Source organism: Pelobates fuscus, chromosome 8, assembly GCF_036172605.1.
Source record: "Pelobates fuscus isolate aPelFus1 chromosome 8, aPelFus1.pri, whole genome shotgun sequence".
Taxonomy (NCBI): Eukaryota; Metazoa; Chordata; class Amphibia; order Anura; family Pelobatidae; genus Pelobates; species Pelobates fuscus.
In genome coordinates this window covers 41453752-41480103 of record NC_086324.1, presented here as the reverse complement: position 1 = coordinate 41480103, position 26352 = coordinate 41453752, and the positions used below count along the sequence as shown (strand labels likewise).

The 26352-nt window shown below is 40.6% G+C and overlaps 1 protein-coding gene across 1 annotated transcript in view; it reads left to right on the top strand.

Moving 5' to 3' along the window:
• The window catches only part of LOC134571467 (neurabin-1-like), an 80096-nt gene extending 62405 nt beyond the window's left edge, over positions 1–17691 (top strand). Inside the window, exons 11-18 of the mRNA XM_063429731.1 lie at positions 929–1085; positions 1393–1544; positions 2441–2771; positions 4037–4115; positions 5161–5229; positions 8645–8828; positions 14967–15155; positions 16529–17691. Coding sequence (XP_063285801.1) covers positions 929–1085; positions 1393–1544; positions 2441–2771; positions 4037–4115; positions 5161–5229; positions 8645–8828; positions 14967–15155; positions 16529–16693 — 1326 coding nt within the window. The 3' untranslated portion in view covers positions 16694–17691. The remainder of the gene's footprint in view (positions 1–928; positions 1086–1392; positions 1545–2440; positions 2772–4036; positions 4116–5160; positions 5230–8644; positions 8829–14966; positions 15156–16528) is intronic.
• The last annotated feature ends 8661 nt before the right edge of the window (positions 17692–26352 follow it).

The following is a 26352-nucleotide window of genomic DNA, read 5'->3' as shown; positions in this document are numbered from 1 at the left end:
ATTTGTTAAGTCTGAAAATATATAATTAAACATAAAAATCCACACTGTTGTATATAGCTCTGTCTTGGAACAGAATGCCTGCATATTGGCTCTCTGTTAGTCATTGTTATAAACCAGGCCATTCTTTGAAAGTAGAGAAGTGGAGAAACGGAGGCAATGGTTTAACTCTCCTCTTTTAATACAAACTTAAAGGGAAACAATCCTTTTTTTCTGGCACTGCAGGTCCCCTCTGCCTCCTACCACCCATCCCGTGGTAGCTGAAGGGGTGAAAACCCCTTCAGGTCACTTACCTGAGACCCTGCCGATGTCTCTCGGAGGTGGTTTCTTCTCCCCGCCGCTCCTCCCAGTGATTCCGTCAGCTGGTGGGCAAGACTGATCCCGCCCGCCGACTGAGGAAACCTCATGCGCATTAGAGCTCTCCATAGGAAAGCATTGAAAATGCTTTTCAATGCTTTCCTATGGGGAAGTGAGCGACGCTGGAGGTCCTCACACAGCGTGAGGAAGTCCAGCGACGCTCTAGCACAGAGCTAGGGACACGGAAGTGCTCTATAGTGGCTGTCTAATAGACAGCCACTAGAGGTGGAGTTAACCCTGCAAGGTAATTATTGCAGTTCATAAAAAAACTGCAATGATTACACTTGCAGGGTTAAGAGTAGTGGGAGTTGGCACCCAGACCACTCCAATGGGCAGAAGTGGTCTGGGTGCCTACAGTGTCCATTTAACTATGGCTCGGCATTTAGGTGTTAAGGCTATAATTGGTCATGGATGGTCATTTACAAAAATGATCATTTTGTCCTGTCTTAAAACCAGCTTCTGTTTTGCTGACACAAAGTTTATTTTTCCTGGATAAAGTAGGAAGTATTCATTTAATTTGTATGATAAAACTGTGATACTGATGTTGTATAAAGATACTTATTTACTGTCACAGATCTCTGCACTTGAGGACAGGCTGCATGCGTATGAACTTAAAGGATTACCATCCAACAAGAACGAGGAAATTAATGAAATCTGCTCAGAGTTGTCGAGGGGCCATCCTAGTGTGGCACAAACTCCAGAAGATTTAGAATTTGAAGATCCAGTAGAAGGTAAAAACTAAACATTGGTTTTATATCTCTTTCCCTTTCGTGCTACCATTTCCGCTCTTCATTATACTTGTGTTTCAACACTTATAGAGCCCAACATTTATACAGAGTAACCGTATGTGAACGGACAGTTTGATGTTATTTGCCAAATAATTTTCCTTAGAGGAGTCCGTCTGATTCAGCGTCCAATTATATTTTGGTTTTAATTGTACTTGAATGTGCCAAGAGATCTATTCATTTGGCTGCTAGGTATCATAGTAACACAATGTGATTGTATTAATGTATTTATTTTTCCTCCTCTTCCACTTAGATTTTGATGTGTGTGTGGGAGAAACTCAGCGTTTAGACACTAGTGCCCACAGGGCGAAAGCTCAGCTTGCACTTAAAGTGAAAAAGCAACGTCCATCACGGAATAAACTAAAGGAATCTTTTGTTAGTGATAGGCATAGTATTAAAATAGAGGTGAGTCTTATAATTACACTTATCCAAATTTTTCAGGTCACACACGGAATAATACTTCTTACTCTGTAATACCTCTTGACATTTTCTCTCCCGTTTTTTTTCCTTCTCTCTGCATGGACTCCTTTCACTTACTATATCCACATATACATACAGAGTATAGATGGTGCTCTACAGATTTGGATTAATATGTGCTCTCTAACATGCAGCCATGAAAATGCAGGGTGCTCAATGAGTACAAAATAACCTGTACCCCTGCAGGTCCACAAACCACATACAAAGAGAAATAAACTCCAGGCACACCTTATAGAATTGCATAGAAAAATATTTATATATTTAACGAATATAAAGTGCATACATGCAGAAAATAAACCATATAAATAGCTACAAGTACCCAGGCACTAAAGTGCTCACTAGAAATCCAATACCAATAAGTATAAGGGGTATACTAACTCGGAGTAAGAGTCTTTCAATATATACACACACACATAGATATAGATAGATGGTCTTTGCATTACTTTTGTCTATACGGTCCTATCTAAGGATTCATTTTGCAGCCTATTAGGTGTAAATGGAAACATTGATTACTATTATTAGCATCAAGGTGAGTCATGAGGCAAAGTATTAGTTAAAAAGACCTGAGACTACAGCTTTTCTGCAAGACTTATTTTTTATTATAATTACTGGTTGAGGGTGCCACAGCAAGATAATAGCAGAGGCTATTGGCTAAATTGTAACTTGTAGGGAGATGACTGACATGAAAAGTTTGGGCCAAAGAAAAACATTTCCAGAGGAAATAACAATCCGACTCTGGAGTTTTGTGGGATGAAGGTGGCGGCAATTATTTATAGGTTTTATTGTCATGCTTACCCTTCATCTAATTTTGAATCCCAATACAGGAGGGTGATGCAGAAGAAATGGTTCAGACTGCAACTGCCAACTCTTGTGAGAACAAAGCTGAAGACACAGAGGAGCAGTTGGCTATGCCAGTATCTCAGGATGAAGATCAATGGACTGAAAAGTGTCAACCTGCAGAAAGTTTAGGTAGCCTTCTGGAATCAAACCCCTCCATTTCCGCTTCCTCCTCCCCAGCACACAGGACTAACACTGAAACCATTCTAACCAAAAGTCAGTCTCCCACAGGGGAAGAGGTAGCGCAGACCTCTCCGGGAGGATACATTAGAAATACCAAGCTGAGAGAGTCTAAGGGCAAAAGCAAAGTCGCCAAAGGTAAGCTTAGGCATTAGGTAAAGCAATTACATACTACATAGAGCACAAAATTATCTTTAATGTGATTCAGTTATATTTAAATTCGGTTGTTCAAACCATATCATCTGCAGGAATACAAATAGACTGGTATATTTAATTTTGTTTATTTATATGGGTGTAAGAGAGCATGGGACTAGGCTTACTAGAGAGGTAAGTAACAGTACAGGAGCCGGTCAAACTGGATGAAAAAAAATAAATTAAGGCCCAAATAGTGCAAGGAAAGTTTTTAAAACAAAGTACCTTTATTTCTTCATAGTAAAATGGTCGACTGGGACTGTAAAGCAGGGGGAAGCACAACCACATTGTAGTATAATTGTAAATACAATGGTTTAAGAGATGCACTTAGATTTTACTATTTTTTCTAAAAAGAACTCCTGTTTGTTTTCCACTTATTTCACAGTCCCAATACATATGCTGATGTATCCTGCATTTCTTTTGCTGCTATAAACCTGTTTGAGATATTTAAAAAGTTGTTTGCACTTTCTGGAATCAATGCATGTTCCATTCATTGTCAGAAGATGTATTAACTCTCTTTAATATAGTGAATGTGCGATTTAACATACTTGTGTGCTCTTTTGCATTAATTGATGGAGAATTCAAAAACCGTTTTAAACATATTTTATATGCTCTGAACACTTTTTGCTAGCATTTCCTGCGTTGAGCTGCAGTCCTCAATATTTTGTGGCCAATACCAGAATTTGATGGACTGTATCTTCTAGAATTGTTTGCTGCATATGGCTGAGACAATTATTAGAACTGCAGTTCCACAAAAGTTAAGGGTCGCATTTTTACTGCCCTCTGCCTAAAAATTTACCTTCATTCCTTCCTGGTACAGATATAATCTAAGTGATGCGGAGGGTTACTGTGTAGTGATGGGTTGGAATTGACTTATAAAATAACTGTTGAATGTTGTAAAAAACATTAACACCAACATGAACATTATATCATATCAAATAAAATATCTAAAGTTAAATAGTGGCAAAAATATCACCCAGCTTTTATTTTAGACACCTTTTGTAAAATAAGAATCTCTTCCTAAGTCATGTATGAAAACCGAAATTCATATTTCATATTTTGTATCTCATATTTTCCTATAATGCTTTAAGGAGTGATTTCCTCCAGCATATCTGAACTTAAAACACAAGTTTAGATATGCTGCTCGCAGTGTTCTCGTTCTGCAACAGAAGAGACCTCCTTGCTAAATAATTTGTATTCTGTTTGTGCAGATGAGAAGAAAAATGATGACAAAGCAGGCGAGTCCAATGAAAGCACTGGAAAGCACAAACGAAGATTCCCTGACTTTGGGTACAAAAATTTCCTATTTTTTTTAGCGCCTTAGGGCTCATTGCAAATGACATGTTAATATCAGAGATTATTAATTTTAATTGGTTATGGACCGTGGTATGATCTGCTGTAGTTAATTGGTTATCTCAACATTTACAAATCTGCATAATTTTTTGGACTTATTTAAAATGATTTATTTTATTATCAAACAGTTTAACCCCTTAAGGACACATGACATGTGTGACATGTCATGATTCCCTTTTATTCCAGACGTTTGGTCCTTAAGGGGTTAATGTGTTTTTGGAACACAGTGTTCTGAAAAGCGTATTTTGATTTACTAGACATTTATTGAAGGAAAACTCTAGTGCCAGGAAAACAAAGTTGTTTTCCTTGTACTATATCTCCCTATAGTGCCCAACATCATTTACCTGACTCCAGCGCCGCTGGCCAGTGAGGAAGACCTAATGTGAATGCGCGGCAATAGCGGTGCTCGCATTAGTATTTCCCCCATAGGAAAGTATGTACGCACAATTCTTTCCTATGGGGTTTCACATGACGCTGGATGTCCTCATGCATAGCGTGAGGACGTCTAGCATCAGGCGACCCAAAGTCCAGTAGACAGCCACTAGAGGTGGAGTTAACCTTCAAAGGTAATTATTGCAGTTTATGAAAAAAATGCAATAATTAATTTTGCAGGGTTAAGGGACCTGGGACAATGCGCTGAAGTAGTCTGGGTGCCTATAGTGTCCCTCAAAGACAACGTAATCAAATTTATTTTAAATCCGTTTAATAATTAGTTGTTATGGGTTTTGTTTAGTTTTTTGCCGAAAATCCACATGGGCTGTGAGTTTCAAAGACACGTGTTACCATGACAATGTCACAAAATGAAGGTTAGAGGATTGAAAAAAAAAATGTCTATTCTACCCTAGTATAGGCAGTGTTTCAGCATTTTGGAATATTGTTCTATTTTCTAAAATTACTAGGGCTTTGATTGACATAGGTACAGATTCTGTCTGTGGTAACTTGATTTTTATACATTCCAAATTATTTTTTTTTACATATATAGAGGATTGCGGAAGTCTGGAGGCAAGGGCAAAAAACATGATCGAGAGACTCGAAGTTCATTGGATAGCCGGTAAAACAGTACAGCCAACAAATTGAAAATGAAATGGATTTCTTGGCTTCTACACTTGTAGTATCGTACGCTTGTTCTAGAATACTGGAAGAAATTCATATAAGTTTATCTCTGTAATGTTGCCATTTCATTTTTGCTGAAGAAATCCTTGCAGATCTTTCTTGCAAACCGTTTCAAATTAAACAAGGCAGCATTATTTTTTAATCCACAGCGGCCCCCCCCCACCCCCCCTCCCCCCCCCATCATACTTCCTTTATCCATGTACTGTGTGTGTCAATAGGTGTGTAGTGTAGTGGTAGCTGGGGGAGCAGGAGCAGGGGCAGTGTAGTGGTAGGAAGGGGATCAGGGGGCACAGTGGTGGTAGGTGGGGGATCAGGGGGCACAATGGTGGTAGGTGGGGGACCAGGTGGCATAGTGGTGGTAGCTGGGGGAGCAAGGGTAGTGTATTGGTAGGTGGGGGGGCAGAGGTAAAGTAGTGGTGGGTGGGGGAACATGGGGCACAGTGGGGGAGAAGGGGTAGTGTAGTGATAGGTAGGAGAGCAGGGGCACAGTGGGTAACTGGGGGAGCAGTGGTAGTGTAGTTGTAGGTTGGAGAGCAGGGTCACAGTGGGTAACTGGGGGAGCAGAGGCACAGTGGGAAGGTGGAGGAGAGGGGGCACAGTGGTAGTAGCTGGGGGAGAAAGGGCACAGTGGTAGTAGCTGGGGGAGATGGGGCACAGTGGTGGTAGCTGGGGGAGCAAGGGGAACTGTAGGTAGCTGGGGGAGCAGGGGCACGGATAGGCTAGGTGGGGGGCAGGGGCACTGATAGGCTAGGTGGGGAGGAGGGGCACTGTGTGCAGCGGGGGGAGCAGGGGCACAGTTAGGTTAGGTGGGGAAGCAGGGGGCACAGTGGGTAGCTGGCGGAGCAGGGGGCACAGTGGGTAGGTAGGGAGCAGGGGCACAGATAGGCTAGGTGGGGGGCAGGGGGCACAGTTAGGCTAGGTGGGGGGCAGGGGGCACAGTTAGGCTAGGTGGGGGGCAGGGGGCACAGTTAGGCTAGGTGGGGGGCAGGGGGCACAGTTAGGCTAGGTGGGGGGCAGGGGGCACAGTTAGGCTAGGTGGGGGGCAGGGGGCACAGTTAGGCTAGGTGGGGGGCAGGGGGCACAGTTAGGCTAGGTGGGGGGCAGGGGGCACAGTTAGACTAGGTGGGGGGCAGGGGGCACAGTTAGGCTAGGTGGGGGGCAGGGGGCACAGTTAGGCTAGGTGGGGGGCAGGGGGCACAGTTAGGCTAGGTGGGGGGCAGTTAGGCTAGGTGGGGCGCAGTTAGGCTAGGTGGGGCACAGTTAGGCTAGGTGGAGGGCAGGGGCACTGTGGGGAGCTGGGGAGCTGGGGAGCAGGGGCACAGTTAGGCTAGGTGGGGAAGCAGGGGCACAGTTAGGCTAGGTGGGGAAGCAGGGGCACAGTTAGGCTAGGTGGGGAAGCAGGGGCACAGTTAGGCTAGGTGGGGAAGCAGGGGCACAGTTAGGCTAGGTGGGGAAGCAGGGGCACAGTTAGGCTAGGTGGGGAAGCAGGGGCACAGTTAGGCTAGGTGGGGAAGCAGGGGCACAGTTAGGCTAGGTGGGGAAGCAGGGGCACAGTTAGGCTAGGTGGGGAAGCAGGGGCACAGTTAGGCTAGGTGGGGAAGCAGGGGCACAGTTAGGCTAGGTGGGGAAGCAGGGGCACAGTTAGGCTAGGTGGGGAAGCAGGGGCACAGTTAGGCTAGGTGGGGAAGCAGGGGCACAGTTAGGCTAGGTGGGGAAGCAGGGGCACAGTTAGGCTAGGTGGGGAAGCAGGGGCACAGTTAAGCTAGCTGGGGGTGAGAAGGCACAGCGGTGGCAGCTGGGAGAGTGGGGGCACAGTGGTGGTAGCTGGAGCACAGTGATGGTAGCTGAGGAGCAAGGGGCACAGCGGGTAGGTGGGGGAGCAAGGGGCACAGTGGGTAGCTGGGGCGCAGTGCACAGATAAGCTTGCTGGGGGCGAGGGGGCACAGCGGTGGTAGCTGGGGTAGAGGGGCACAGTGGTGGTAGCTGGGGGAGAGAGGGCACAATGGTGGTAGCTGTTAAGCAAGGGGCACAGCGGGTAGGTGGGGAAGCAAGGGGCACAGTTATGGTAGCTAGGGCACAGTGGATAGGTGGGGAAGCAGGGGGCACAGTTAGGGTAGGTGGGGAAGCAGGGGGCACAGTTAGGGTAGGTGGGGAAGCAGGGGGCACAGTTAGGGTAGGTGGGGAGCAGGAGGCACAGTTAGGGTAGGTGGTGGGCAGGAGGCACAGTTAGGGTAGGTGGTGGGCAGGGGGCACAGTTAGGGTAGGTGGTGGGCAGGGGGCACAGTTAGGGTAGGTGGGGAAGCAGGGGGCACAGTTAGGGTAGGTGGGGAAGCAGGGGGCACAGTTAGGGTAGGAGGAAGCAGGGAGCAGGGAGCACAGTTAGGGTAGGGGGAGCAGGGGGCACAGTTAGAGTAGGTGGGGAATGGGGATCAGGGGGCACAGTTAGGGTAGGTGGTGGGCAGGGGGCACAGTTAGGGTAGGTGGGGAAGCAGGGGGCACAGTTAGGGTAGGAGGAAGCAGGGAGCAGGGAGCACAGTTAGGGTAGGGGGAGCAGGGGGCACAGTTAGAGTAGGTGGGGAGCAGGGGGCACAGTTAGAGTAGGTGGGGAATGGGGATCAGGGGGCAAAGTTAGGGTAGGTGGGGAGCAGGGGGCACAGTTAGAGTAGGTGGGGAGCAGGGGGCACAGTTAGAGTAGGTGGGGAGCAGGGGGCACAGTTAGGGTAGAGGGGAGCAGGGGGCACGGTTAGGGTGGATGGGGGAGCAGGGGGCAGTGTGGTGGTAGATGGGGGAACAGTAACTCCTTCCTGCTTCCCCTAACTTACCAGAGGGTTCGCCTGCCTGTAGCTCCGCCCCGCTTCCCATGTAGCTCCGCCTCCGATCGGCGTTTAACCCCGCCCCCTTTCTCTCACTGAGATCCGAGTGGGGAGTCTGGGGACTATCAGTGAGGGCAGCATTAAGAGGCAGGGGGGCAGAGCGTGGCCACGCTACACAGCGCAGCCTGTATTAGGGGAGAGCTCTGAGCTCTCCTTCACAGGCTGTCACTAGGAGAAAGTGCGAGCTGTGTCAGCCACAGGGTGCCCCCTGGTCCATGGCGCCCTGTGCGGCCGCACAGCTCGCACACCCCTAAGGCCGGCCCTGAGTACTTTACCAGTTTATTCTCTCTCTTTAACTGTTCTGAGTACTGAAAGATTTATCAGATAGCACAATAATATTCTCCATTTCCTGCACAGAATTTGTGTCAAATGTCATAAGACCGTTTTGATGATAATCACATTAATAATTGAACTACCTGAATGGACTTTTTTGTAATATAAATTTCTTTGCTTGATTTCTGTTTTTGCCTATTTATATAGTGGTTCTAGAGATCTTCTTGAGGATGCTGGCAATCAGTCCCTGTCCGATTCAGATTCACCGGTACCCACTTGCATGCCTTTCTCTTGGTTTGGAGAGAGCCACAAAGAATCTGGCAGCTTCACCTTCCCGCAGAGTGGGCCTGAAAATAATGTGGAGCAAGGGCAAGAAAAAAGTAGAAATAAGGTGAAACTTTACAAAAGAAACACTGCATTAAACTCTTTGTACATGTACAGTAAATCAGGGCAGATGTATCTATTTTTTAACAAATACTGACCGTTACAGTTGTCCCTTACATTTTAGTAATGTGTGAAGAGTGCACATGAGGGCATATATATATTCATGCAGCAGTAATGGCTAATCTGGACATTGCAGGTGGTGGAATGCATTTATGACCACTTATGGAAATGTAATCCACAAACATCTGCTGTGCTTATCGTAAAGAATTTAAACATATGGCCAGTCATTTTTTTCTGTTGCCTGTAAATAATTTACCATATTGGTGGAACTTGCAGATGGTCATGTCCTCTTATCTACCTGTTGACGTTGCGAGATAGTAGACTACTTAGTGCATTTTCATCTGTATCTGCACATTCCCCTCGCCTAAGGCATGGGAGGATACTGGACAGCTAGGATGCAGATGTCATCAAAACAGAAAGGACACAAGAGACAGTAAAGATTCTCGGTAGTGTCTTATAGTATCCAGGAAATAATAGCAATAACTCGCTATTTCATTAACGTAGAGAGAAAATCACGCAGTTTGGTGTTAATAAATATTTACAAATTGAAAATGGAACAGATCTTAGTGAATTTTGTCTGTTGGTGCAAAATATCTGCACTATATAAACACATCCACTGCCTTCGAGTGTTTCTGCTTCTGTGTGGCCATGTAGCTATGCAATAGTGGACTTGGTGTTCCATCCAAAGGATCTGTAACAATCTTCTGCCTTGCATTGGTAAATCAAGCTTGGGGGGGGTTTTGAAAATCCTCAAAAATTTGTATATCACAGCATAAACAGATTGCTTGGCACCAAATTATTTATTCAAATGTTAGACCAAAATAGCCAAAGTGACAGCATATCTGGCTGGAGAACTCTTGGAAATTCCGCTATGTTGGCTTGAAATTTTGAATCCACTTTGATTTCCTGACAATTCTAACTTTAGTGTATAACTCTGCTTGTAACTATTACAGGGATTATTACAAACATCAAAGCTGTTGGCGAAAATACTCACCAAGTCTGTGTGCTGCCAGTCTGGCTATTTTAACCTTAAATTTTAAATTCACTTTGAATTCCTGACAATTCTTACAATAGTGAATAACCACGTTAAGGTTGAAATGTGTATAGATTTACATATTCCGATTTTAACTTAATAGTTTCCTTTTCTCTACAAAATGATTTTCGAAATGCAAAAGATAAGTCAAGTTGGGTGGGAACTATGTAAAGCGTTGGTAGTAACTTATGGGTTGTAAAGATAGAATCTTAAGGCAAAGAAAATAATGTGTCTTATGGACAAGACATTTAATTTTTTTATTACTTTGGCATAGTGTCTTAGAATGGCGCTTCGTGCATATTCTGCCACCACACTTTGCAATTTTCTTGCGAAGTGCAAAACACCATGCATCTTCTTGCTCAATGCAAAATTGAAGGAAGTGCCATGTAATCGTTTGGGCATGATCATTTATATGGCGATTCAGTCTTGAATTATGTTCCACACACACTCCATTTATACAAACTTGTGCAAGCACGAGCGTACATAAGTGACGCAGAACCAGAAAGTTACCAGCAGTTGAATACTAGGTCGACAAATATGATGCGAACAGCTCATTCCAGTGCTTATTGTGCAAAGAGGCCATGGGAGCTGGATGGTGGGGGGTTGTATTGGGTTTGGTAAGACTCTTCTCAGCACCCATAGTTAGCCCCACTCTTGTATTACCAGTAACTTTTCCATCCAACATAGGTAATGGTAATTCGTCAAGAGTACTGGAATCATTTAACCTAGTGCTTCCTAGCCTCTTACTTACCAACCAGGTTGTAGAATTGATCTTAGTAATGTGAAAATGTAAACTCTGAATCACCCGTATCCTCTATGTACCATAACTACTGTAGTTATGGTGTTTAGACTAACCCTTCAATGTTTTAAAATGTAATTATTAAACAGGTTTTGTGCAATGTATTGCTGTATGTATTAAGCACTGCACTAAAGCCAGAGCCCTAATATTAGTTCTCTCACGCATGCTCGACAGGATTCAACATTAATTAACACACTGCAATTTAATTCTAACTTCTTGCTGTTTGTTTGGCTACATGCATTAATTATCTCTATGTAGATTTGTGAACTGAAACCAAGTCATTTGGTTTAAAAATCCTTGTAGAAATGTCACGCAAAACATACCTCTAATTTTCACGTGTTGCATAATTATTAGCTTAGCAGCTAATTGAAATAATCATTGCATTCTTCTAGGACTATTCTAGGTGGCAAGTCTGTGAATACCACAAACATTGTACAATTAATAAGATCTATTTAGGAAAGAGAAGTAACATGATTCTGTATTGAGTGCCATTGTGCTACTTCATTTACAAATGTTTATATTGCTGGAAAAAATAGGAAAGAATGGTTTCTCTGTGTTGTGACGAAGTTTAATTTTGTATTCCAAATATTACTTTTCAATGTACTAATGTTAAAGAAAAAACACATTACTTGGCGTAAGTACTACTGCATTTACTAACTCCAGCTGCTGTGGACTACAGCTCCCATGGTGCCAAATATGTGGTGCTAGCCCACGGTTTTAGAACATGCCACACACAAACCTGTATTTGAGGAAGTTGTTAAACAAAGGGAAGGAACTCTTTGTAAAACTGACAGGAAATCATATATGTTAAAGAAAAATGATGGGATTGCTTGTTATGCTGATTCTAGGAATACACTTCCATGGGGAAAAAAGGTGATGGGTTTTATCGCCTTTGTTTTCTGAACATGATCCTTTTATTTATCCAACTACAATTTGAGTAATATCCTTGTTGTTTCTTATCAATGCTGTTTGACTTTAACCGTCAACAATATAATTTGGCTGCTAACCTTCTATTTGGTGTTCCAAACCTACCTGCTGCACAGTCCAGATGTCAAACCCACTCGCACGAATCATGAAGACGTCTGGGGATCAAACACAGATTTTGGATGTTCTCATCTTGTCGAGTATAGTTAATACAGTCTTATTTCTACTTGTTTTCAGAGTAGACTTGTCATAGATGATTCATACAGTTACAAGCTATGCTCTGATCTGTCAGGGTTAGTGACAGAGCCCACTCTGTCAGGGCGTTCACATACTTTCACCTTCTCTTCAAATGAGGTGAGTTTCCCAGTGTGTACATGGTGTCTCGTTGGTGTTCTGTGTACTAGCTCATCAGAAGCATGTCTGTTTTGCTGTGTTAATCCTGACAGATATGCCTGCCCCCTTGTGGCTTAAAAACATAATTTAGTTTTAACACAAATACATAACCCTTCCATTACAGTCACTTCGACAAGCAGTCATGGACTAGACCCTTAGCCATGCCAAAATGTTGACTGTTTAATGTACATTAACATGAAACCATAACCTGTAAACATGCCAACTCTGCTTAATACCAACACCACACATACTTTTCAATCATTTGTAAATACCGTAAAGACCCTTTTAGTTATGATAGTTAATTTTTTTTTAACCCATTTACATTTTTTTTATTTTTTTTTTCTAACAATCAAACTGCAAGCTAAAAATAAGAACTACCTGCCAACAAACAAAAATAGTCTGTAATTTTTAGTGTAGCCACACCCTGGATTATTAGTGAATTTGGTATCATGGTAAAACAAATCAATTGTTTATTGATGGTGTGTCGAGTTAGCTTGCATGTATTCAGCATGGCCTTTTCTGCCTTTGTGCAGTGTGTATGTGTGTTTTAATATTTTAGTTTCCGATCTATCCTGTAGTATCGTGTTGATATTGTAGCTGTGGAAGTTTATTTGTTTTTTCTTAATTTTGTATGTCTTTATTTATGTTTTCTCAGTGAAGTGGCAGAACAAATAATCTGATATAAAGTAGTGGCTTTCCAGTTTTATTTACGCAATTTACTGATTTTTCTGTATACCATACATGCATAATAACTTTGAAATCCATCTCATTCAAGTGGTCTGTCCATTTGCCTATTGTAAAATTATTATACATGTTAGCCTGGATTATTAAAGTTACATTATTAGGTTTTGGAGCGTTTTAGCTAGAAGACCTGTTGGATATAAATTAAAGTACGGGACTTCGTGTATGTACCTGGCTCTTCTCAGGTTGAGGTTTGAGTGCTCCATGGTGTGTGTGATAAATGTCAGTGGGTAGGCTTCTAGCTGAAGTTATCTGAGTTACAAGTTGGGTTTATGGTATGCCCACCTCCACCTTAAATCGCATAATAAAATATAGACCTCCACGAAAAGCTTAAAGGGACACTCCAGTTCCCTAAAGTTAATTGATTTTAACTATTTTAGTGGACGTAACCTAAATAATTTAAGTAATACTACAGTTAAAAAGATCTATATCTATATTTATATATAGATATATATATATGTCCAATATGCTTGCACTCCTGGTAAACTGCAAATATTGCCTGGTGCTTATCCAGCAAAATCAGTAGAAATCCAAATGAACTGAGAGCACTCCAGGGTCTTTGTATAGTACAAAATGTAACTTTTAATTCATCATAAAATAAAAAATATCAACGTTTCGGCTCACATCTGGAGCCTTCTTCAGGATACAAACATGACACATATGGACATAACAGTGCATTATATACAAAATTAATAAGTGCTTACCTTCATCATATGATTTTGGAGCAGTGCCCGACAAAAATAATGAGAAGAACGCCGATCAGCCCGCTCTGCCGAAAAATTTGTCCGGTTACCTTGCTGTTAGCAACAGTTGCTCATGGAAGTGCTGAATGTTCTCTATAGAGATGCATTGATCAAATGCATTTTTATGAGGAGATGATGATTTGCGCTGCATTTTGCAGCGCATGGACAATAGCTTCTCAGTGCTTTCCTTTGCGAAAGCAATGGATTGGCAAAGACTATCAAGCGAGATTATCTCTGCTATAGAGGTTTGGTCAGCCAAAGGAAGGCCGATACGGCGTGGAAAAACAATGTAAGTATAAACACCATTCCCCCGTGATCGGAGGGGGGCTGGTCACCTAAACACACACAATTACACACACTTTGAGACACACACAAACACATTACGTTTTAATGCAATTCTATTCCACCCAGCCTCCCTACCTTTGGGAGAACTGGAGTGGATCTGTTTTCCCTTGGGTCGAGTGGGCGGTTGGCTGGAGGACAGAGAAAGTGGGGGGGGGGGGGCAGTTGAGGTGGTTGGGTGGGTGGTCATCCGGGGAACAGTGAAAAGGCGGGCTAGCAGCTGGCTGCGTGTATTGTAGGCGGCAAGAGAGCAGTAATCTCCCAGCTCTGCTCCCTTTTGCGACTCTTGGTGATACCGGGGCAGGAGTGATGTTCTGTTCCAGCTTTAGCATCAAGAAGCAGAGCTGGAAGATCACAGCTCACTCGCCATTCGCATAAAAAGTGCAGAGACAGCCGTCTAACTCCCTGGTGCCTGGGATTTGTCGAGCCCTGGTGTAAGCTATGGAAAAAAAACATTAGATGATCTGGAACGAAAGTTTACCTTGATCATTCCCAGTCCTGGAATATTTTGGGTTCATTGTAAGTTTTTTAGATAGAAAAGGACCCATTTTTATCAGTTGATAATCACTACAATATGTTTAAATCTTGTTGTATGTTGTATGCAATGTTGCACTGTATCAGAAGCTATTGGTCTCTGTTGAATTTATGGCTGAGAGTTTGAATAAGTGCTAGCATGTTCTTACTATAGAAAGTACAAACATTGGTTTCATGTAATTTTGTGTATCCAGAATGGCAATAATAATTCTTTACGTAGGTTTCATTTACAGTACTCTGCAAGCATTAATACAAGATAATCCTACATGTTTTACATTTTATATTATTGTCTGTTTGGTCATTCATACCTCATAACTATATTCAGGCCTGTTTACAGTAATCTCTAGCTTTTGTGGTTTTAAATGCTTTGTGGAAGCATTCCATAATACATTCATATCTTGGCCTAATATAATAGGTTTCTGTGTGTATAACATTGTCATTTTGTTATTCTGTTTTCTCATGGTACTTTAGCTGTAATTCTTCCAGTTTCCATAAACACTAATCTAAATAGCTGTGACCCCCATTATGGAGAATTCCAAACATGCTGTATGCATCTAACTTAGGTTGTCTTTACAGGCACTAGATGATGATGCCAGCACAACTGGGAAACAAAATCAGTGGCATAATAGACCTGTATGTGACTGGACTGCTCAACAAGTGTGCCACTGGCTAATAGGAATGAACATGGAACAATATATCACGGAGTTTACAGCCAAAAACGTAGATGGGCAGCAATTAATGTTGCTGGACAGTGACAGATTGAAGGTACAGTTAAATGAAATTTAGAAAATAATGAATTATTTATTAATGAAACTCTAGAAAGTAAAACCTAAATTAATGGTAATTTAGCTTAGAACCAGAAGTGTGTTTTTGATTGTGGGCACAGGGGATGCCTGGATTAGCCATACTTGAATTGAATGTATTTATTTTTTCTTTCATTCTTCTCTTCCTTCCTTTTTTTTCTTCTGCTTTCTTCTTTTTCTTCTGCTTTCTGTATTTTTTCTTTCCTTCCTTCCATTTCCATTTTTGGTTTGTGGGGTTTTCTTCTGTTTGTTTTTTGTTTTTATATGCAGCATTTTATACTGCACGGATAACTATAACAGAATATGGAACTGGCTTTGCTCCAACAATGGCTTGTCCTGAAACATGACCTCAAATCAACAAATCCGTATGAGCGATTTTAATCCTAGGTGTTGAGTTCCTCAAAGAACAATATACATAGCTATAACAAAGAACTACATATTTTGAACAAATCTATATAAGTTAAACACATCAACAAAAATGTTGATCTTTGATAATTGAGGAAATCGTCCCAGTTCTGGAGTTGAATCTGCATCGAGCCAGACAAAAAAAAAGACTGTTTTAGCAAACATAGGCTTATCTGTGACCTTGGACATTAGGAGAACAAATAGAGAATCCATCTTCTATTTGTATATTAAACCTGATCAAGCCCTGTTGTTTGTTTTTTTTTTTGTTTGTTTTTTACATAATTTTTATTCGTTTTACAGAGCTTTTTATACATAAATAGTTGGCTCGTCCAACTAAAGCTGGATGAGGTATAGATATGTATAGATAGATCGTAAACTATAACGCATATGGAAAACTGTGTTATAGTTCCACCTGCTGGTGAAATACAGCTACACACCAATGCATTGCTGAATTGTATTTGTTAAAGAGAGCATCATAGCTAATTAACGTTGGGTAGTTTGATCTATTCTGTCATTCCTTTATTCAGCAAACAATTCGTTGAGGTGATCTGAGAAGGGAATTCTTGATTTACCCATATGGTTTTATAGCTACAGAACAGTACTTTTTGTTTTGAACATTCTTTATTCTACTCATGTTTGCCTAAATTTTGCAAATTACTAAAAACAAAATGAATTAAAAAAAAAAGTGACTAAAAAAACAGACAGTGGATTTGAAGTATACACCATGTATACAAGGGTGAGTTGCAGATAATTGACAAATGACAGTGTTATAATTCTGAATTTTTTGGCCTAGATCTTGGAAATCTGTTCATTCAGCACAAGTAATTGTTCTATTAAACAAAACCTAATTAATTGTCCGCTATCAAACGCAGAGGAGATTGGCACAGATTATACTGGGATGACTTTTAATGTTCTTTTTTGTTTTCTAAGGCACTGGGTGTTTCAAGTCAGACTGATCGAGCCACAATCAAAAAGAAAATTAAGGAAATCAAAAGAGCACAAGAAAAACTGGAAAAACAAAAGGAGAAGTTTTCTAAAAAAGAAATACAAAAACGTAGTGGCAAAGTAGTTGGTACTGTGGAGTCAAACTGCTGAGTCTTCCACACGTTGTATCTGTATATATGTGTACAATTAAACACTATTGGACAGTAACATTTATAGGATTACATTACTGTAGAATCTGCTACCAAAAGAGATTATCTATTTCCAAGGATCATATTTCAGTAGCATATTAAATAATTATATTTCTACTGATTCATTAAAACCTGTCCGTCTATAGAATTATATATTCTAAAAACATTCAAACCCTTGTTCTACAACCACTAATATAGCTTGATTGTGCTTTTTGTTTCAATTTTAGCATGAATGGATTAATAGGACTTTTTTTTTTTTTCTGATTTTTCCTTGACGACACCACTGGTCTCTTAGAAGGATTTCTGTCACATTAAATTACATGTTGATTTATGCTGGGAATTGGCGATCATTTTTATCATGATCCATACCTTAACCACTTTGATGGCTAGCTTGTAAATCAGAATGGACAGCTGCTATGTGCATCGACCTTGTTACATCGCAAGGTCAACTACAAAACACTATGAAATGTTCAACTGTGTTCAAGTCATCTAAATGTTGCTGAATCGGAAAATGGAATGGTGAACATTTAATCCTTAACATGATTTCATTACATTGTGAAAGTCTCTTTGTAGAGTTACCATCTGGCTTTCTCTCTGTTGTGAACTATGATTTGTAACAGGTCTAAAAAGCTACATTGGCTGGCTGAACGTCATGAGAACTATAGTGCAACAACTGACTAGACAAAAGTTATCCATCCATTCTTGCAGTGGATATTCCAAAAATAAGCAACACTAAGAATCACAAGTTTGGCCAATCTGTGATCCAAGATTTTTTTTGTTTGTTTTTGTTTATTTCCTTTGCCTAATTTTAGAAGAGCCTTAACCTTCATTATGTCATTGCCTTCCCTTTCTGGGCACTTTACCTCGGATACCTTTTTAATGCTACACTAAGGTTTCGGTTCTTGAAGGGTCCGCTAGGAATATTCATTGCGAGTCTTTGTAAAGTTGCAGCAGTTAAAATATATATATATATATATATATATATATATATATATATATATATATATATATTTTTTTTTTTTTTTTTTTTGATAGCTGTTATACTAATCACATTATATAAATTGTTGGTTGTAACTATGGTACATATGAGGGAACAAAGTCCTGCAGCTAAATTGTATTTGTGGTACGCCACTTGTTTGCAATGTTTAACCTCTTGAGTGCAAGAGAGATAAAGTGATGTAGTACAATTGTTGAATGCATTAGAGATTTTGCTGAAAGTACTTTTTTTTTCTTCTCTCTCTCTCTCTCTCTCTCTCTCTCTCTCTCTCTATATATATATATATATATATATATATATATATATATCTAAATAATATTACTGTGCATTTTACCCGTTTGATTTATCTGTAATTTAACAACCACTATCGTATGTTTCAGAGAGTCAAGAGATGCATTTGAAAGAGCTGCACTGCTCATCTCTGAGCATGAAAGGGCTATAGGAAAACCAATGCTTTGCTTTGAATACTCCAAGACATGTAAATGGATTGTGCTTTGGCTTAAATGACAAAGCAGTGCAGTAATACTAGTAAAATGTCACTAGTGGGAATCAGAACAGTGTTTGTGAATAACCATTTTATATATTTGCAAAGAGTACTTACAATTTTGTACTGATTTGATTATATAAATATTGGAGACACAGATGTATTTTTCTTTTTTACGGCTAGTGGTTATAGAAAAATGACTTTTATATCTAATACAGGGTGAGTAAAGCTCCGGAGTCTTATATATGCTAGTCATAGAGGTTTCTTAACTAAATGATGATTTGTAGTAAATTCAAAAACCTGAATTGACAAAATTTAGGCCAAAACAGTCCGTTTTGAGAAGAAAAAAAAACACACACACAAAAAATAAAAACTCGGGGGCGGAGCTCAGCGGCCAAGCTGAGCGGTTGCATGCCAGACGAGCTCCGGGTCAAACGGGCAAAATCTGTGAAAATTAAAGTGACTACTCTCCACAATGCCTGTTTACCTACCCCAGGGACATGGGGTTACCACCACAGCAACGCACAATCGAGAAAACGACCACACTCAGCGTATACAACGCGGGGTGTGCCCGAGGTTAAGCTGAGGCCTGCTCGGACGGCGTAGGGGAGGCATCCGCTCCCTCTGCCGGCAGCGATGCCTCTCAACGAAGGTCCCCCTGATGACACGTGTGTCCCCCTCCCCTCCCCCTTGCCGGTGAAGGATATCCAGGCAACAAAAGCCTGCAACCCTGAACTGAGATGCCAAACTCAACATGCAGACACAATTAAAATGGCGGATGCCTCGTGTTCACGGGGCCAGCAACTCGACTTAGAGTCCAGACTGGACAGACTCTTCACGGAATTCTGGGCCAAGCTGACCAACAGAATGCAGACCACCACGCTGGAACTGCCTACCGCAACGGTGTCTCAACGCTCACAACATCCGGCGGCAACACGAAAGAACCTGCCAATGAGGCCCAGAAAAGGCCCAAAGTGGAACCGGAGACTCGGGCAAAACACCAAGATCCCCATTACCACGCGGTATTCCAAGAAATGCAGGTCTGGGATCGATCATCGGCCTGACAACGCCGGCCACTTCTCCACCCACACACACGGCACATCGAGTCAACCCGGGACTTACCCGTACAGACCAACCCAAATGGAGACAGGGTGCTGGCGGACCATCGCGACCGGAGGCATATGGGATCCAGGATGCCGTGCTGGACTATGCATTCCCCCTGCAAGGGGTAGGGTGACTATACACTATAAACTCTCAGACTGGCACCTGCCTCTAATGTATGCCCCATGTACCCGTAAGAGACTTGTGGATCCTCTGTGGCACGTATACTACACCACACTCCTCGTCTTATCCATCGCTCTACTTTATCTGTGCATGTTAGTTAATTAATCTTTCATCAACTGAGGCAACTGCTATCTGTTTTGTATCTGATGGCTAGATAACCCAGAATAGCCTGCAACACTAGCTTAAAGTACTATTTACAATTGTGACCTAGGGCAGTTTACCTAGCTTGGTGAGACCACCTATTGAAAATGGTGATAATCAATCATATGCATCTCATGGAGCAAAGTGTTTCTTTAACTTGTGAGCAGCTTACTGTCTACCCGTGTGTTACCAAATGTCTGACTATAATAATTTAGCATGTTACCAACCGGATCTTATGATCCATAGCTTGTATTTTCAAACTAAAGTTTAACAGCAAAAATTTAAAAAAAAATGAGGCATCGCAATTCTGGAAATGTAACTTAATCTTGCTGATTGATGTACCAACCCTATACTGTAAATCACTAGTACATTTTCCCCAATTTCTCTTATGTACCCCAACTTATATGCCTTTAATAAAAGAAAGTGACAAAAAAAAGAAACTCCTTTGGAGTTATAATTACAGTCTTGCTATTTTAGTCTAAATTTAGCAATTTAGTTTTTTTTTTTAATTCACAGCAAATCATCATATTGTGAATAAACCTATTGTCTTTATTACAGAGGAGCTATTTTTTTAGGTACAGGGCAAGCATAGTTGTAAAATGTATGATGTTATGAACTTTTAACTGTTGGAAGTGGTTATATCTGTGTATACAGAAAACTTAAATAACACTTGTTTGGGGAGGGCTCTGCATTTTGTTGATTGTGGACCAATTTCCTCCTTCCACTGTCTGCTTACACTAAATCGAGTCCTGTTAACAAATCATGAAATCACTTAGATTTTGTAAAGAAAAGGTGTTTTATATAATAAAACTGACCAATTTTCTGAGTTGCTGTTTGCTTGAATTTACATTTAACGATTGTCATTTTAAATAATTTGGATTTAGGCCTAAAGGGCCACTGTAAGCTCAGCCTAATGTAGTGGTGCTGGTTCCAAGAGACTGCAACCTCAGCAATTCATTTTCAATATTGCCTTTTCTGAGCGGGTGCAGTTCCTCCCAATACTTCCATATGGTGTAGCACTCAGTGGCTGATGATCTTAGCTGGGGCAAAGTGGCAGTTTTGGATTGAGACTAAAGGTAATTATAAATTATATTTTATGACTTTTCATTGTGGTATATAAAAAGACACTAAAGGCACCAAGACTTAATCTAATTTAAGTGGTCTGGGTGCAGTGGCTATGTCTCCTTAACACTGCAGCTGAAATACTAACGTTTTAGAGAAACTGCAGTCTACCCGACAGCCTCTAGAGACGCTTCCTGCAGTTTTACAGAGGACGTCCGGCAAATCCCAATAGGAAGGTATTGATTCAATAATTCATAAGGTTCACCCTCGCACTGACGTCAGAGGAGGTGGAGACAGAGCAGGTGTGGAGGAACAGGGACACCAAAGTGTTACAAATACAGCTTTCTATTCCTAACACTATAGTGTTCCTTTTAACAGGAAGTTAAACATGAACGTTAGAAATACATGCCTGTATTTCCAACTGAAGTTAGTCTTTAATTTCTTTCTTTGTGCATGATCTCATCTGTTTAAAGTGGCACTGTCATGCCGAACTTACCTTTCCTCCATTACTTCCTCTTCTCTCCCCCCTTTTTCCCCCCACACCAACATTGTATTACACCGAACATGCACAAATTAATATCTAGCTCAATGGTAAAATCTATGAAATGTTTCTTCTTGAATCTGCCAGAAAATAACACTTTCTCTGAAATGGAATTCACTCCAATGCTTTAACCCCTTAAGGACACATGACATGTCTGACATGTCATGATTCCCTTTTATTCCAGAAGTTTGGTCATTAAGGGGTTAAGGGTGCAGTTCATAAGTTAGTGCTCTCTTGATTCTCAAAACTTGCGGCGTCATGAGAATCAACTGGAAACAAAAGTTGCAGACATTCAAAGCTGCACTGTTATGCCGAACTGGTCTTTTCTGTATATAATTTTACTGCATGCACTTTGGCAGAATTAAAAAAATATTTATTGCATTGTTTAAAGGGACACTATAGTCACCTGAACAACTTTAGCTTAATGAAGCAGTTTTGGTGTATAGAACATGCCCCTGCAGGCTCACTGCTTAATCCTCTGCCAATTAGGAGTTAAATCCCTTTGTTTATGAACCCTAGTCACACCTCCCTGCATGTGACTTGCACAGCCTTCCATAAACACTTCCTGTAAAGAGAGCCCTATTTAGGCTTTCTTTATTGCAAGTTCTGTTTAATTAAGATTTTCTTATCCCCTGCTACGTTAATAGCTTGCTAGACCCTGCAAGAGCCTCCTGTGTGTGATTAAAGTTCAATTTAGAGATTGAGATACAATTATTTAAGGTAAATTACATCTGTTTGAAAGTGAAACCAGTTTTTTTTTTCATGCAGGCTCTGTCAATCATAGCCAGGGGAGGTGTGGCTAGGGCTGCATAAACAGAAACAAAGTGATTTAACTCCTAAATGGCAGGGGAATGATCTATACACTAAAACTGCTTTATTTAGCTAAAGTAATTTAAAGGAACACTATAGTTACCTAAAGAGAATCTGGCATTTTCTACAAATGTCTTAAGTTTTATATGGAGTGTTGTACTTTCACCAGTTAATAAAATTTTTCAGGGGAGGTGGCATTGTTGCTTTAAGATAATCTTTAGTAAATACTTCTTGACGGTTGTCTCTGTATATTTCCTATGCCTGACACTTCTAGACGGTGGTAGCTCCGCCTAATGTTTAGAAGTGTTAATCACTTCAGCTATCACCATTGATGGTTAAGGGGAATTGGCTTTATCTGTGGAGAATCTCGCGGGATCCTCTACAGACCTCAATTCTGTACTCTCGCGCATACACGTCTTCAGTAGTGATGCTGGCCACTGGTGCTAAAGTGGACCCGCCAGGTGAAGATGGCGGCAAATGTGATGGACAGTTTTCGGTAAGTAAATCTTTACCTGCCCCCAGTGGTGTATTTTGGATTTGTGCTGCCCTAGGCACAACTAAATTCAGGCACCCCCAAAATCTAAATCTGACACCCCCCCCAATTTGTTTCAAGGCCACTGACTTTTTTGACACACACTTTCACTGTCAGCTACACTCACTGACAGGCACACACTCTCAGATACACATAAAATGACACACTCACAGGCACACCCATTCTCACTGAAAATCACACAGACTTTCACTCACTCACTCACAGACACACACTGACCGCTACACTCACAGTAAGGTGGACAGCCCCAGAACACAAGTCAAGCAAGGTATTTGTCTGGGAGCTTGGGGTGGCATTTTTTGACGCCACCCCTGAAAGTGCCACCCTAGGCAAATGCCTTGTGGTAAATACATCCCTGCCTGCCCTCCCCCCTTTTTGTACATTTGTTTTGGGCAATTCTTAAAGATTCAAAAAGATCATGACCTTTACACCAGCTTAATAGTTTGCAAAAGCGTGACTCACAGAAGAGAACAATTTAATATATATATATATATTTCAATGCAAAATCCTTGCACACAGGCTGTCCATATAATGTATGAAAAAAATGCTGGGTGCTCACCATGGGACTTTAAATATCCAAGTATAAACCGAAAAGGTAGCACTCACGGTCTTAGGTTAAAAAGTCTTCTTTATTGTGCAAGAGTTAAAACATAGTTCCAGGATCAACGTTTCAGTCCTCTCTCAGGACTTTCATCAGGATCAATGATTGATCCTGGAACTATGTTTTAACCCCTTAAGGACCAAACTTCTGGAATAAAAGGGAATCATGACATGTCAGACATGTCATGTGTCCTTAAGGGGTTAACTCTTGCACAATAAAGAAGACTTTTTAACCGCAGACCGTGAGTGCTAACTTTTCTGTATATATATATATATCTATATATTATATATTAAAGGACCCTAAGCACGAAGACACACACTCTCCTTCCCCCTCCCCGCAGCTGAAAGCATTACTGTTCCTTATCAGTTTTATTTCTAATGCTCTAGTGTGCCTTTAAAATTGATTTATAAACAGTTTAACATTAAAGCAACATGTCAGAAATAAAAGCACAAGACAGCTTAGTTTTTGTATTTTATTTCAAATGTTTCTAGAAGCATTATTTTTAACAATGCATGCATTAAAATATTCAATATATTTCAAAATTCATTTACATTGTTTCCCTTTGATGCAACCTCAAAAATAAAATGATTCCTGCAGTACTTACAACTTATGCATTTTATTTTTTCAATAAACCACATTGTAGAGGTTGTGTTTTAAAGCAGAACACCTAAATATCTGACCATTACATTTACCTTAAAAAAAAAAGGGGGGGGGGGGGGGAGATAAATATTCAGCGGGCACTTCTTGTTCTGCTCTGCTACTAAAAACTCATTTGCAAGGATTAAGAAAATCAGTAATCAATCTTGTTACTCCATTTATAACATAATAGTAAATAGGAGTACTTTATTATTCACTAGACCAGGAACTGTGAAGAATGGAAAATAAAATACCAGACCTGAAAAACAAGTTTGGTATGTTTTCCAATTTGTCTGGCTTGTGTAATGTCTCAATGTTACAGAATGGAATTATTCAATGCCACAAACTGACCAGAACTTGCACTTTGAGAACTGGCTGAATAAGCAGCCTTCTGTGATGTAATTCATAACCTGCGTTTCATAGATTGCTACACAGAATGTTCTAAATTGCATTGTAGTAAAAATATCCATTAAATAGAAGCCAGATTTATAATCTCCACCCCTGCACAAAAAGGATTGAAGAATTCTTAACTCTATAACCTAAATTTAATATAAATACTGGCAGATTACATACAAAATACCAGGGTTTCCAATACAAGTCTACTCAGTTCCAAATGAAACGTTTTTGAAAGAGAGGCCGTTAAACATTTACGTTTATTATTTACAGTTATTACAAAGATTTAGTGCAAATGTTACTCCAGTCACAAATACGTTCATAAATCTATATATGCATCTTAAGGTTCCAAATAAAAACATTAAGTCAATATGAAATGGCTACACATTATACATCTACCAACACTTTCCAATTTAACACCATAATGGGAAAATCTTTTTTTTAGAAGTTCAAGTGGGTGAAGCAGTGCTTTTGGTAATTTATTTAATAGTTTTGTTCTATTAGCCCACACTAAAAAAAAAAAAAAAAAACACTAAGTTCTACAGTAGAACACTGACAAACTACAAGTCCCAGACATCCTTGGCCTGCCCATTAATAATTGCCTCTGGCACAGTATTAGCAATGCTATAGTATAGAAAGTAAAGTGAGTAACACTGATCGAGAGAGTCTCCTCTTTTTCTCTTTTGTGAAAACACTGCAAATAGCCGCAAAGGCTGGGATTTGCAGCAAATGCAGGAATCACTAACAAACACTTTAATTTGTTTTCGTTCTGATAAACATGAGACCATACAAACACCAACATGCCAAAACAGTTTCCTGTAAAAAAAGAAAAAAAGCCACAAACATTTGAAATTATCTACTGATGTGAATGTAGCCTTAGGTGGGAATAGTCCACTTCAGAATGTAATTTTGCATGCGTAAATTATTTCATAAAATACTTTTACATATTTCCCCAGTGATTCCCAAATAGATTTACAACATGTAAACACTGGGTAAATCATTGTTTCAGTATACCTTATGCAGCAGCAGGAAGAATTAAAATACTTGGGGAAAATACCTAATTTGTTTGTTACATTTTAATTATATAGCCCAAACTAGTGCAAATAATGATACCAAATCTACAAGTTATTTCATCAATACAATGTGCGATTTTTCAAAAAGGAAAACATTTCATCTTTGTCCTGAGCAGAAGGCCCAATAGAGTGGTGAAATCTAGTACAGACATCACAAAATTATTTCTCATATACCAGTCATGCCTCACACAACTCAAGTTTGTTTGCTAGAACAATGTATAGAGAAAAATCTTGTGTTCAAGCTGTTTTGCTAGTAAAAATGTATAGATTAGGAGAATCCTATTTGAAATTAGTTTGACTGACCAGGGAGAGCAGAAAAGACCTCACACAGGAGGTCCCTTCGCTCTCCACCCATAGCGCACACAACACATGCGCTGCAGTTGCTATGGAAACTCCCTAGCGGAGTATAGGAACAGTCACGTGATAGCACTCCATTCAGACGTCCCTGATGAGATTTGCCCTGGCAGGGAAAATCAAAGAAGAACAGAGGTGGACAGCCAGGGGGATGGGAGTTACACAAAGCGTAACATCCATGAAGCCGTGCTGGAACGGAGAAAAAGTGAGTAAATCTTTATTTTACATTAATTATACAATGTATCTTTAGGATGGACGGACGGACACACACACACACACACACACGAGAACTATTTACACAAACAGCATGGCATTTAAACCACACCGACCAGGCTCAAAGGAAACTAATCAACTGTATGCACAGAAAAATGGCCTATAACAGTCAGATATACAAGTACCCCTCTTTGGCACTTCACGGAGATCATTTTGACACCAGATTGGTCAAGGCACACAGACTATGAACATCCCCCTTCTTACACATACGTGTCAAATGTGTAAAAACTGCAAGATGCACAAGAACGTAACAGTTTGGAGGATCAGAAAATCCCTGTGTACAGATTGTGGGTACACCAAACATATAATCAAGTTTTAGGACTCTCGCAGTTTATATGCATCAGTCATGGGATGGGTGGGAATAAATAAATTACAAGATTGCACTTTAAATTAGTAATTTTAATTACACACGTGGGTTTATT